The 14,207-nt window shown below is 44.2% G+C and overlaps 1 protein-coding gene across 3 annotated transcripts in view; it reads right to left on the reverse strand.

The window, feature by feature from the left end:
* Positions 1–14,207, reverse strand: part of sema6cb (semaphorin 6Cb) — a 170,169-nt gene that overhangs the window by 36,015 nt on the left and 119,947 nt on the right. For all 3 annotated transcript variants that reach the window (XM_083918214.1, XM_083918212.1, XM_083918213.1), the window contains 6 exons: positions 14,012–14,100; positions 13,567–13,784; positions 12,805–12,936; positions 12,418–12,573; positions 7,646–7,822; positions 7,045–7,182 (listed from right to left, as the gene is read on the reverse strand). In XM_083918214.1, coding sequence (XP_083774340.1) covers positions 7,045–7,182; positions 7,646–7,822; positions 12,418–12,573; positions 12,805–12,936; positions 13,567–13,784; positions 14,012–14,100 — 910 coding nt within the window. The remainder of the gene's footprint in view (positions 1–7,044; positions 7,183–7,645; positions 7,823–12,417; positions 12,574–12,804; positions 12,937–13,566; positions 13,785–14,011; positions 14,101–14,207) is intronic.

A 14,207-nucleotide genomic window follows, 5' to 3' on the forward strand; every position in this document is an offset into this window, starting at 1 on the left:
GGATTTCAAGCACCTGTGCGGACCCTGCATATTCATTATCTGAGCCCCCGATCAAGACATACGCTAGGAAACGGGAACAAAACGGAGTGAAAAATGCATCATTTGAATATGTGAAGCTCAAACAGGTTAGATAACAGGTGGGGACAGCTGCTTAATAATAATAATAACTTATATATTGAGTAGTTTTAATCAAGGTAATCAAGAGTAATCACTTTTGCTTACATTTAGACTGTGTCTTTAAGCCAGAATCACTGGAGGTCACAGTGCTGCCACATTGACAAACCATGAACGACCTTATTTTGAATGAACAGTCAACGTGTTTGTTCCGGTCTCATGTTAGCAGTCAGCACATGAGTCGATCACCTGCTCCCAATTAAAGCACTGTATGACTGTCTGAACCGAAAAACATGGTGGGTGTACTTGGAACTGTTTACTTCCTACATTTCATGCAGTCTCGCTCACCACCATCCGAAGCCATTAGTCTCATTACCTACAGTGTAGATGCCCAGCAGAATCACAACATTCAGTACTTTTCCGCCGCTTTGAGACCCTCACACGTCAATGATGTTGATTCACCTCTTCCCCCGATCTGCTGTCAGTCCCTCTGCATCGTGTTTGCTTTAACTCTGCGGCTTGAGCTGCATCACCCTTTTAGCTTTTAAACTGCCACTGGATAATTACTCAACAACACTGGGTGTCATTGACAGAACAAACTTTATTTTTCGTGCTCTTTGTGGGTCTGTGGTTTTTTACGGAGCGGCAACAACGTAATAGGCATAAAGTACAGAGGGACAAAAGACCGGCAACACACAACAATGTTTACCTGATCTACACTTTAGAGATGTTTTAATGCCATCAGACGTAAAAGTAAACAACAACAACAACAAAAACATCTGCAGATTGCTTGTGGTGATGCCCAGTGCAGCATCGTGTCAAACTAAAACCTTAACGACAGTCATGGAACAAGTTTTAATGAGGACTCCTGTGGCCTGTTTTAAATATCTAAAATTATTTACAGCTATTTTAACCGAGTGTGCAGATGTCACGCTGCCTTTACCCTCAGTCTGTAAACATGACGGAGAAAATCCCAATGAGGGTACATGAGTGTGTCACTCAACATGAAACTATTCCCTGTGCTCCGCCCGCAGCTGGGAACTGAGGATAAATGCATGCATTTGTCTGCGTCCTCAAAGTACTCCACGCGAGAAAAACAACGATGAGAGCACTAAATAACACCTGATATGGGGATGTTATATAGATCTGTAGACACTTCAGACTTACAGGGCTGCACACAGTGAAATAAACAAGTCAATAAGAAAGCATGAAACATATGTAGGTCCCCTTAGGCTATTTCACAAACAACTGATGCTGTCTCTATAATAATGCAAACAACCCTGCAGTTTGTACAGGTTTGCTGAAGCTCATAAAGTTTGTTTTTTTTGTTCAGACTATCGAGGTGTCTGTTCTACTCAGCGGCTCCGTGGTTTGTGAGGTGTCTTTTGGCCAGTGTCGGTCACCCGGCAGACCTCCAGTGCTCCGAGCTCTGTGCACTGCGGCCACGACGGGAATCCAAACACCGTCATCTGCACGCAACAGAGCATGACTTTGATCAGCAAAGACTCTTTAAAGTGTAATCAGGCGTTGAATCTTCCAAGGGTCTTTTTCGGCAAATACACTCATCAAATAAGCCATCGAGACATTTTTATTTTTTCGTGTAACAACTATTAACGGAGAAATCTGGTAGAGTCACTAACAGCCGAATGCGGCTAACACTGATTAGCTCGGGGCAGTACGGCGAATGCCTTAAAACGTCTTCTTTAACCACTAACACTGCTCAAACACCAAACCTCTGCGGTAGCATGAGAAGAGTCCTTACACAGCAAAGACAGCAGTGGTCACAAGTTCTGCAACAAGGTACTTTATGGGGAGTTAGTTACCCAACAAAAATAAAAATACCAGATTTTAAAATGACCACAGTTAAGTCGATACTTGATTAACTAAATATTGTGAGCTTCACTTCACTGGCTTTTACTTCTGATTTGTTCAAACTAAATCCTGGTTTGGCATAGTGTGCCGCGGTGGTTCGTGTTCTGCAGTGTTAAAGGCTACACAAACGACATTGTTGCACACTGACGACACTAGGATTAGGAAAACCGAGGGTGGAGGATTTGGTGTCAAAGTGAAAAGCAAAAAATCCAAACCCACTGCTAACAGGGAACCTGATAACGTCAAAAAGGCAATCCGTTAACTCTGATGGTGGCAGCATCTGGAGGCAACATTAGTCCTAGAGTACGTTACGGAGAGAGCGCTCAGCGGATATTTGAGTGTGTCATCGACGAATATCTTTTCTTGCAAAATGGCCGCTGTATCGGTAACACCGGGGTTGTCACAAATGTATTACCTGCTGGGAAAATGTTCTGTTCTATTATAAATCTCTAATGTAGAATATTGGCACCTCAATATGTACAAGAAGAGGAAAATCTAAACTTTAGAGGCCAATACAATCTTTCCTTTTATCAGCAAACACAACTTTCTGTCCCTTACAGCATCACGGACCGACAGAAGACCCTCTGGGTATCCAGGTCCTAAATTACTCTCGCCAACATGTGTGCCCGCCAACGTGCAACCCTGCACAGTGCAGCTTTAATAAATTATTCATACACCAGCCATAAGGTTCAAATGCATCTCTCTCCTCATTGCCCTCTCCATCACCGCATTCCTCCACAGTTACACGACAGGAAAGAAGTTCCACACTGAAGGACTATGGGAAAATAGGTCATGTACAGCTGCGGTTTTCGGAAAGAGACAGAGTCATTTGTTCTTTGTCTGACATTCTCATATTTGCAGTTTATATACGACGTGCGCTCGTGTGTGTCCCTCATCCCTCTTTAAAACTTCTGACTTCTCCTCTGCCTTCCTGCTCATATTCTGTCATGGTATGATGAACAGATAGGTGTGTATGTTCGCCTGCAGCCACAGTGTGTAAGGGGCATCCATTAGCTGCTGAGGGGAGGAGGGATTCATCTCGCTTCTGAGACTGAGGCTCATAACTTTCAGCTGTCATTTAGCCATTACATCCTGGGAATAAAAGTCCTGACTTACTGGAGATGTTTCCAGCTAATCTGATGCTGCTGGTGAACAACTGAAAAAGAATATAGCCCAGAAATATAACATAAACATATTTAATTGAAGTAGTTTGATAGTAGCTGCTACGTTTATTATGAAGCTTTGAGGTTTTATGAATAATAAAAAGGGCTTCATTATCATTTTATGGGTTTCTAAGTAAAATTAATATTTTGGATCATCACAATTTGGATCTTATCGTTATAGTTTTGACCATGATTCATTGTTAATTGTTGATTTAATGTGTCAACATTTCAACAAAAGACATTCTCCCTTCATAAACTGTTCATATGAAAAGCAAATTAAAATCCAGTGCAGTTGAAAATCCCTGGATCTACAGATTCTCAGAGTCTGGGGCCCCTTTTTACCCTCTTTATTGTATTTCTTTATTAAAACTCATATTCTAGCCGCTGCTGAAAACAGAACATTTTCTCAAACCTAATATTGGCAGCAGGGCCTCGAGTGAAAACAAAGAAACCTGACGACGCAGGCTGCAGGGAGGGAGAGAAACAAGCCAAGAGTGAGGGAAATGCAGAGACGGAGAGGAAATGGAGGCAGAAAACAGAGAGATGGAGGTAACTCTCCTCAGGAGGGAGACCGATCCATTGGTGTGGTAAAGGAGGATATGCTGGCTGAAACCTGACCTCCTGGTCAGTGCTGATGAGGCTTACGGGGCCCCTAATCCCAGGATGAGGTGTGCTGGAGCTCTAGTCCCTAGAAAGGATTTGGGGATGTAGCCGGTCCATAAGCTTAAATAAAACTGGCCCTATCCATTTTCTCCTCCTTCCTTCTTTTTCTCTTCTCCATCATACGGAGAAAAGAACACGGCGGCCACCATTGCTGGCTCCTGGCCAATCAGCTGGATCCAATTTATGACTAAACGATATTGAGAGCTTCTCCAGGCCTTTGCAACGGGGGCTTAGCATGCTATGGGGGTATATGTATTCCCTGATGGAGAGGAGGAGAAATCCTTCCTCTGGGTCGAGAGGGTTGAGAAAAAGGGGGGAGAGATACATTGGGCCAACATTCCTCACAGCCCCAAAAATAGATCCCAAAGCTGGGGAGCCATTACATTAACTGGGGCTAAAACAACGCCTGACAAAACAAAAGGCTGCAGACAAAGAGGGACGCTTGAAGGCTCTGCTCATAAAGTTATTCTGAAAGCAAATGTCAGCTTCTCCACAGCAATGCTTTCAAGGTTCTGTTTTACACCAGACAGTCAAATCTGGCAACTGCATGTGTTTATGGGGCGAGACGTTGATGATGAAATGAGAGTCCCTGTCCCCCAAATCTGAGTTAAGACTTTCTTAACAGTCTTCCTCCTGGAAAAAGACAATTTCGTGGCCATGCATATGTGTGCGAAAAACTTGTAACGACAAGAATTGCTGTAGCAGCAGAGCTGATGGATGAAAGAAGATAATTCAATACAGCAATGTGTCCTTTTATACAAAATACTTCCATCCAGACGGATTAAAATTGAACACAGAGGGCAGTTGAGCAGCAGGTAAGCAGTAGGATTTAATAAGTATATACTTCCTCCTCCTACTCCTTTTAGTATATATAACCATATATATATATATATATATATATATATATATACAGTGTGTATACCTGTACATATGCGTTAAATAGTTGACTTATCGCTCTAAACGATGACCACTGGTGGACAATTATTTTTTTGTCTTTAACAAAAGAAGAGAGAAGTTCAGGCTCGAATGAGGAAACAATGGGCGATTGTGGCTCAGTGGAAGAGTGGGTCCTTCATTCGAGAGATGGAGGTTCGATCCGTACCTCCCACTGTCCACATGTCGAAGTGTCCTTGGGCAAGACACTGAACCCTGAATTGCTCCCCGTGCTGCGCATGGGTTTGTAAATGTGGTGTGAATGGTCAGATTAGATGGTATGTAGATGTCCACTGCCATCTGTGTGAATGTCTGGGTGAACGGGTGAATGTGACAAACACTGTGAAAGCGCCTTAAGTAGTCAGAAGACTAGAAAGGCACAAAGTCCATTTACCAATTGTTCCCAAATAAGGTTGGGGTTAGCAGAGTTGTCTGATGACTCCCCTGCTGCATGTATAGGTACATCCACAGTAACCAGGTTGCACAGTGAATGTAAATATGTTCACTGCTTTCACATTTAACTCTTAATTCTCCGAGTTTCTTCCGCGCATGTATGTATTTCAATTTCTATAAGAATATTATAGAATATTCCACAGCTTACAAGCTAATTCCAGTTCACCAGTTAACATGCTAACTGTAAAATGCACAGTAAAAATGGCTTCTTCTTCATAACAACATGGGATCGTGTGCGCTCACACATGTAGCTCCGGCAGGACTCAGATCAGAATCGATCAGATAAAAATATTCAACCCTGCCACTAACCACAGCATGTCTTACGTGGCAGCCGCACCGTAGTTCCCCGCTGCTCAGTTGAGCCTTACTCTCACGTACCTGCCAACACCACTAACAACTTCAGAGTGCTTTTCTGGAAAAAGTGGGCCCAACTCACTGCATGAACCAGGCGGATAATAGCATTACATGTGCTATTTGGTACCGGCCTTTGTCCAGAAAAGCCTCAAACACTATCAGAACTGGAAATGTTTCTTAAATTGGTAGCTGCAGAGGAAAAAGATCCTCCTTTACTCAAGTTACCTGGCAGTGTTGGTTCTTTTTTTCTTCCCGCTACACAGCAAGGAGGAGGGCTGCAGCGCTGCGTGTGGTCTCAGTCTTCAGGCTGAACATGTTTGACTTTCGACTAGTGTCCTGCCTACCTAAACATTTCCCACAATTTTGCTTTGGTCTCAGTTCTCCTGAAGGTAAATCTACGTGAACACATGGGTTTTACATGTGACAAGACGCATGCACTCTTGACACCGTGAGTTAATTTAATACCGAGAAAATACAACTCAAGTTCTGAAGTAATGCGTATCTAGATCCATGTACAGGAGAGATCAAAAGTAGAGAACAAAGTATTAATTCTTGATTTATTCTGAAATACTGGTATTTTTTAATGTTCAGAATGTGATAGAACATCTGCTGTGGCTAAACCACTGCTGTACTAGCATGTTTCTGTTGAAAATCCAAAGCAATGTCTGAGAAACCCTCTACAGTTACTGAAGTGTGGAAGAGACTGAATAAGAACGGACCAAGATCGAACCAGAGCAGTGTGAGAAGCTAGTGATGCCCTGTGGGCTATTTGAATCCTATAGCCCCAAGAAAACATTGTTGAAATCTTCTCTTCGGACCCGATGGTTCCAGTTCTCTAATTTTGCTCGCTGCTTTCTCACAAAATGAATGTTTTTGTTGAAGGGCCTTGGTATTTAAAAAAAAACACATGCTAATACAGCAGTGGCATAGACACAGCGGATAATCTATTAAATTCTGAACGCTAAAAAATAACAGTATTTCAAAATAAATCAAGTTTTAATACTTTGTTCTCTAATGTTGATCTCCAGTGTTAATACCGCCAGTTTGTTCTGGGTCTTCCCCGGGGTCTCGACCATCCAGGAGGCATCGTGATCGGATGCTAAGCCATCTCAAGTGAATTCTTTCAAGTGGTATTAGCAGCAGCTCTAATTCCAGGCGTCTTCAGGAGCTTCACACTCTCTCCATCCTTAAGTCACGAGCCAAAGTTCATGACTGATCACCTGGTAAACTGAGAGCTTCGGACTCAAACACCCACTTCACAACAACAGTCTGAAACAATGCCCTCATCACTGTTGCACTGCACCAGTCTGTCTGTTCATCATGAACCCAAGACACTTGAACTTTTTCACTTGAGGCACTCACTTCCCAACCAGAAGGGGGCAATCCACTGTTTTCTGGCAGACCCAGAAGTTTTCATTTGCTGAAAAGTAATTGATCTATTATCTTATTCTCTCAGCAAACCCCTAACTGTTACTGTCTACAGGTGACTCACTTCTTGCAGGTGCTGTAGTCGGCGCAGCGGCTCAGCGGCACACGGATCACACAGCTTGAGAAAGCCACGAACAATGCATGATGATCCCGGTCCAGCTCCAGACCCAGCACCCTCCTGTCCTCCCCCTGCACGTTACATCTATGAACACAGAAAAACACCAACTGTCACGATCAGACATTTTCAATTTTCTTTCATTTTGGAAATCGGCGCAGCAGACGCCTGGCACAGTCTGAAAATTATACAGAGAGCCTACTGTGAATCCAACTCTATGCAGATAGATTTTTCAAGCGGTGCAGTCATAAAACAAAAGAAGACAGAAAAACGCATCCCCTCTAGCTGTACAGGGTGATGCAAAGTGTTACAATAGACCAAAGAGTGGGTGGGCAGGACGGATCAAGGCAGAACACAGAGAGGAGAGAGAGAGAGATAGAGAGAGATAGAGAGAGAGAGGGAGAAGAACAGAGAAAAGAAAAGAAAGATACCAAGTAAAGGACAAAGATAGAAACAAAGAGGAAAAATAATCAAGGAAAAACACGGATTGCAGACAACAGAACCACACAACAGTATTAAGATGCAAATGAAAAAAGACAGATTGTCTGACTTGTTAGGGTTGTAGACGTCGATGTCCTCCAGGAGTTGGGTGCTGAAGGACGCGTTGGCTCCCTCGGTGCTGGCCAGGATCTTCAGCACGTGGCCGTTGTCTGAGCCCAGAAAGACTACTGTGTAGTTCTTATAAGGCCCCGCAGACGTGTCCACCGCTATCTGAGTCAACTTGAATCTGCATGAAAAAAAACAAAGGAAACATACTATTATAATAATATAAGGGGCGGCAGTAGCTCAGTCCATAGGTGATTTGGCTGGGAACCGGAGGGTTGGAGCGTGGACTGGTGGCTGGAGAGGTGCCAGTTCATCTCTGGGGCACTGCCGACGTGCTGTTGAGCAAGGCACCGAACCCCCAACTGCTCGGGGCGCTGGTCATTGGCAGCCCCCTCGCTCTAACATCTCTCCATTAATACATGTATATAGGTCCTGTTTGTGCATGTGTGTGTATTTCGGGCCTGTGTGTGTGTAACATGAATGACAATTCTTCTAACTATGTTTAAAGTCAATTTGGATGGATCTGACCAGGTCCCGTCCACCACCGTTGCTCACGCCATGTTGAGATTCCTCAGTGACTACCTTCTAGCCGCTACCTAAGGTGACGAGCAGCGTGCCATCCGCCCATCAAGAAGACTAAGAGATTGACCTATTCGCGGGGCCCCGTGGGTGGGTGAACGTGGAGCCGAAGCTGCTTGCCCGTGAAGCTAGCTTCAGCGATCGGAAACTAAGTTAGTTTTGGCGTCCTGAACCCGGCGTCAGTCAAACTCAGATGACAATGGTGCTGTGCACTAAAATCAGCGACTAGCTGACGTATCACCATGGTAAGTGTAGTTAGCAGCCCTCCTTAGTTTCTCTTGTTTGTTAGCTTGTTAGCTTGTAACTGTCAGTGGCTGACAGCTACTGTATGATGGCAGTGTGTTTTCTCTCTGTTCTGACAGTCCGCTTTGCAGTGGATGGTTCAGGTTTCTTTGCCGGTGTTGTGTCCAAGTTGTTCCCCTGTCGAATAGTGTTTCACATATTAGACTGTGATTGGTTTATGTATCACTGACGTACCAACTAAAGTAGCCTGTGACACATATTCCAGAGAAGTGCACTGACATCTCCTCCTTCAGAAGAGGAATCTGAGAACACCTTCCTAGTGACAAACTTCGCTCAGATACAAGTCACTATAGTCAATGTCAGAAAGAGAAGAAACCCCGATTTTGAGCGGAGGGTGACTTTTAAGTATTGATATATTTAACGCTATGAACACACACTGCCTTGATGTAACTCATCCACAGTGAAGATCTCCTACATTGAAACTGTCCCTTCCTTCGAGCTGACGTAAGTTAGAGCCACTTAACAATGCATTAATGTGCTGCTAACATCCTAAAATTGTTTTTTGGCTCTGTCAAAGTCGATTTCCCCTTGGTAAACAAAACAAACAGTGGGCGAGTACTGAGTTCATTGTATAAAGCATCAGCGTGCAATCAATCACTTCATCTACCAACCCACCCTTCCCTCCTCCGTCGCCTACATCCTTTAATCCCTTCATCTTGTTAATTCATCTACCCATCTATCCATCCATCCACCCACAGCCATTCAATCGATCCATCCTTCCTGTTGTTCAGCCACTTTCGCAACACGCTGCAGTCTCTTTCCGAGTCCCAGTTTGTGTTGTTTGGCTTTGTTTGTATTTATGAGGAAGTCCGGTGAACTGTCTATGTTTATTTGGAGCACCACACTGCTTCATTTGGGGCGGAAGTAGCTCAGTCCATAGGTGACTTGGCTGGGAACCGTAGGGTCGCTGGTTCAAGTCCCCGTGTGGACCATGTATGGAGTGTGGACTGGTGGCTGGAGAGGTGCCAGTTCGTCTCCTGGGCACTTCCGAGGTGCTGTTGAGCAAGGCACCGAACCCCCAACTGCTCGGGGCGCTGGTCACTGGCAGCCCCCTCGCTCTAACATCTCTCCTTACTTGCATGTATAGGCCCTGTTTGTGCATGTGTGTATTTCGGGTCTGTGTGTGTAACACGTATAATAATAATAAGAGTGAAAAAATCCAATTTCCCCGCGTGGGATTAATAAAGTAATTCTTCTTCTTCTTCTTCTTCTTCTTCTTCTTCTTCTTCTTCTTCTTCTTCTTCTTCTTCTTCTTCTTCTTCTTCTTCTTCTTCTTCTTCTTCTTCTTCTTCTTCTTCTTCTTCTTCTTCTTCTTCTTCTTCTTCTTCTTCTTCTTCTTCTTCTTCTTCTTCTTCTTCTTCTTCTTCTTCTTCTTCTTCTTCTTCTTCTTCTTCTTCTTCTTCTTCATATTCATCCAGCTCGACACAGTCGCACCTGGGAGCTGCCCAGTATCACAACAGACGTCTTTTGCTGGCTCCACTGGAGCAGTCGAGAATTAAGAGCCGTGCTGGAGGGCACCTTGAGTCCAGTGGTTGTTGACAGAGGGATGTGCTTTTATTCTTTCATTTTCTCTGCCCGCACTTTCCCCAAACAACAAACTACCTCTAATAAACCCAGTATCTTTCTTGGCATCACATCCTTTCTAGATCCTTCTATAAAAAGTCCACCAGCGCCCCTCACGTCCCTCCCAGATGGTCCCAACGATGCTCGTGTGTTTACCCACATGGACTTGACTGGCATGTCCACCCCGATGACTGTGTGATGTGCTTCTGGTTAGATTTCATTTATCTAGCTTCTCTCTGGGGAGAGAACGAGGCAGATGTGATGTTTTTGCCGCCAGATGTGAAGCGGCGCATTTTTCCCCAGTGTGGGACCGGTGCAGTGTCTGGTTGGCTGTCAGCCTGGCTCTGCTTCAGTAGATATGGAGGAGACTCCAGTAAACTGTGTACGTGTGTGTGTGTGTGTACGTGTGTGTACGTGTGTGTGTGTGTGTGTGAAGCTGATGTGCATCGGCTGTGTGTACATCATGTCGGAAGTTTATGCGCTGCTGTCTGAACAGTTGTGACACTTATCAACGACCCAGTCATCTTCTGATTTCAATAGGTTCTCAAATGTCACAATACACACACGCACACAGTGATATCCTCGGTCTGCATGCTTGAGAAAGACCCCCCTCCCCTGGCTGCTCATTTTTTATGTGGACTGAGATCGACCGTTGAATAAATCCGATGGGCTTTAATGAGAGACAAGGTTGTGTGTTCCACCTGAGCTCACTCATTGATACCAATCACAGCCGGGACTGTGGAAACACTGTCGCTACATTATGTTGCTACGGAGAGTGATACCTGCTCACTAATCATGACAGAAGAGACCCTGGCATTTTGTCTTAAAGGGGCCATGTCATAACTGCGGCCTGGACTCTGAACTGCAACACTCATGTCCAACTAATGGTTATGTTTTTAATTGGCTTCGATGAAGAGGTTCTCAAAGGGGCCAAACTCAGCATTTAAACAAGCGCTCTAGATTTTTTTTTTTCTTGCATTAACGGTACAAGTTGGCACATGGTTTACTAATTCACATCAGTAACATTTGGGAGAACAGATTTGTGATTATGAATTACCATGATGTAATAAAGCTGCAAAATAAGACTCAGAAAAGGATGTGTTTATGTTTTTGGAGCTGAGGCAATGCATTAAGGCAGGGTGTCGTGACAAACAAGTCAAACCAATATAAAATGTCTCATGTATGCATTTTACTACATCGCAATATGGTAAAACCGAGCGGGGAACTACGGTACAGCAATATTTATGTCCTTTGGACGACACTTTACGCTCTGTTCTTTGCTGCCACGCTAAAGTTCTTAATAACATGAGAAAATAGTCTGAATTTTTGCATTTGTCAAGTATTTAATTCCGGGCGACATGGTAGAGTGGTGGTTAGCACTGTCGCCTCACAGCGAGAGTATTCCTGGGTCGAATCCCAGCTAGGGCCCTTCTGTGTGGAGTTTGCATGTTCTCCCCGTGTCTGCGTGGGTTTTCTCCGGGTTCTCCGGTTTCCTCCCACAGTCCAAAGACGTGCACGTGTTAGGTTCATTGATTACTCTAAATTGCCCGCAGGTGTGAATGGCTGTCTGTCTCTATGTGTCCTGTGATAGACTGGCGTCCTGTCCAGGATGTACCCTGCCTCACGCCTGATGTCAGCTGGGATCAGCTCCAGCCCCCCGCGACCCCGACAGGGACAAGTGATTGAAAATGAATGAATTAAAGTATTTAATTCAAACAGGAGTATAAAAATGGGCTTTACCAATCTATATTCCAATTGTGTCATATAGATTAAGACATTATTGTTATAAACGTGCTATATTGTGATATTTATCGTTATCGAGATAGAAAATTACTTCTGAGGGGCAGAAAACTGAACCCTACAGTGAATCAATGAATCAAAACATTTCCTCCAAGTTGCTGTTGTTCTTTGACGTCACCTTGTGACACATTTGTTTTTCTTCTTCAATTTTTCCAAAGCGTTGTAGACCAAATAATAATCTATTCATTAAGAAAATAATTGGTAGGCTAATTGATAATGAAAATGATTGTTAGTTGTAGCCCTATAAATTTAAAAAGTACAGTGTGTGGGAATGTGGGCTATGACTAATGATTAACTACTTGTTGAACTGATTAAGCCATTAATCTAAATTGTCACTGATTAATTATCTGTCGAACTCAGTGTGTGGGTAATTATTTAACAAGGGTTAAATTTAGCTCATAGACGTTCATTTGTGTGGCAGACTTGGTGAACTCTTCCATGCTGTTTGACGATATTTTACCCGTTGAAAGTCTGCTAATAAAATGAATACAGTTGACCTACAAGGTGCCTTTCTTTCAACTAATCCCATACCTGCTGGTGGTCCGGGTGAAGTAGGGTCTGTCGTTGACCGAGGGGACGGACTCGTCCATGAGCGGGTAGGACTTGATGAAAGTCAAGGTGTCGTCGGGGAAGGTGGTGGACGACTTGTAGGCAGCCGCCGAGCCCTCCCCGGCGCAGCATCCCGGCCTGTACAACAGCAGCAAGGGAAAAAAAAGGCATTTAATCATGACCACGTGTACAGACGTATAAACAATGGCAGCTGTTTGGTTGTGAGGAGAGGCAGAAAAGGAAAAAAAGGTGTCTGTGCAGAACAACAACAACAACAACAACAGCAGCTGAAAAGAACTTCCACTGTGAACGGCAGAGAAACATGCTCTTGGAAAGTGACAGTTTGTTATTTAAGGATGTGTTTCTTACCTTGGTTTTGGGACTTGATCCTCTGGAACAGGTGTCCATGCTGTCTCGCTGTTCCTCTGCTCTTTGAATTTGCCACTGAAGGCCTTCTCTATGTCGTCCATGTAGAAAGCGCAGACGGCTGAGCCGGTGATGCTGTTGAAGGAATCACAGAGGACGAGGTCATTAGAAAGACAATGGGCTGGAATTCAGCCCCTCGCCCAAGTCTGACCCAACCTCTGTCTTTTTATAAAGGAGGACCGATTATATAGTGACAGAGCAACACATGTGCATGAAAATATAACCTTATTTATCCTGTGACATTATTTGCATTCTCTTTTACCGTTTGCCTTTAATACTGTTATTATTTGTCAAGCACTTTGTAACCTGATATGGATCAAAGAGAAATCAGAACTTTCGGAGGATTAATTGTAGTAGGGCTGCCTCCTCTAATCATCGGCGGTTCTGGTCTTGGTTGGCTAAGATTTCAGAAGTTGATTAGTTATTTCTTAATGCATTTTTCAAACTGAACTGAAACTGAACACCTCTGGTAAACACAAGATTTAAAGTGGTCCTTTTGCACAACTCTGCATGGAGATAATCAGTTGCACATCTGTCGATTCAATCAAATTATCGGTTAGTCGACAAAATCGAACGAGTGTCAGTGGACTAAGAATTGAGGAGAGTCCTAACTTTCAGTGATAACAACTGTGTATGACACTGAGTGCAGGACTGAACCATCTGTTTATGCAGTTTGACTGAAGAGACAATAAGATCAATACCAACCTGTTCGCCTGTGTGGTGAAGACGCCGAGCACGGCCGGCCGATGGTTGATCTGCAGCACGTTTGTCAGCGACTGCAGAACGTCAAAGTAGAAGAAGGAGTCGCCCGGGACGGAGCAGTTCAGCCGGGCTTTGAGGAACGACGTCCAGTAACGTTCCAGCACCCTCGGTGAACCGCCATTGTCGTTCTTACAGACACGTGCGACTCTGGAGAAAACCACCTGAGGGGACATGGGGGGGGGGGGGGGGGGTATCTCTTAAAGGGCATGACTCTAACTGATAAATGAGGTTTACCAAGGTGGAATACAGAGGAGCAGTAAACGAAACTCTTTTTGTGGTGGCCTGCATGCCAAGAGATGTTGTTCGACTTCATTCCACTCACAAACAAAAGTACAGACACCGCAAACCACAAGTGTGGCAAGTGTCGGGTCTGAAATGAGATCCTCACCTTGCCCAGAGTGGTGTACTCCACTGCGATCTCACTGAAGAAGAAGTACACATAGTTCCCGTACTCAATAGCGTGGAGGAAATGGGGCTCTGTGGGAGACAAGAAGAAGAGATGTGTGATAAACACACTGAGAGTGATGCCTTATTTCCAGAATGACACTGTGAGCAGGCTGGAAGTGGAGCTGGTAAAACACAAA

The sequence above is a fragment of the Echiichthys vipera genome (assembly GCF_963691815.1).
Source record: "Echiichthys vipera genome assembly, chromosome: 8".
NCBI classification, from domain to species: Eukaryota; Metazoa; Chordata; class Actinopteri; order Perciformes; family Trachinidae; genus Echiichthys; species Echiichthys vipera.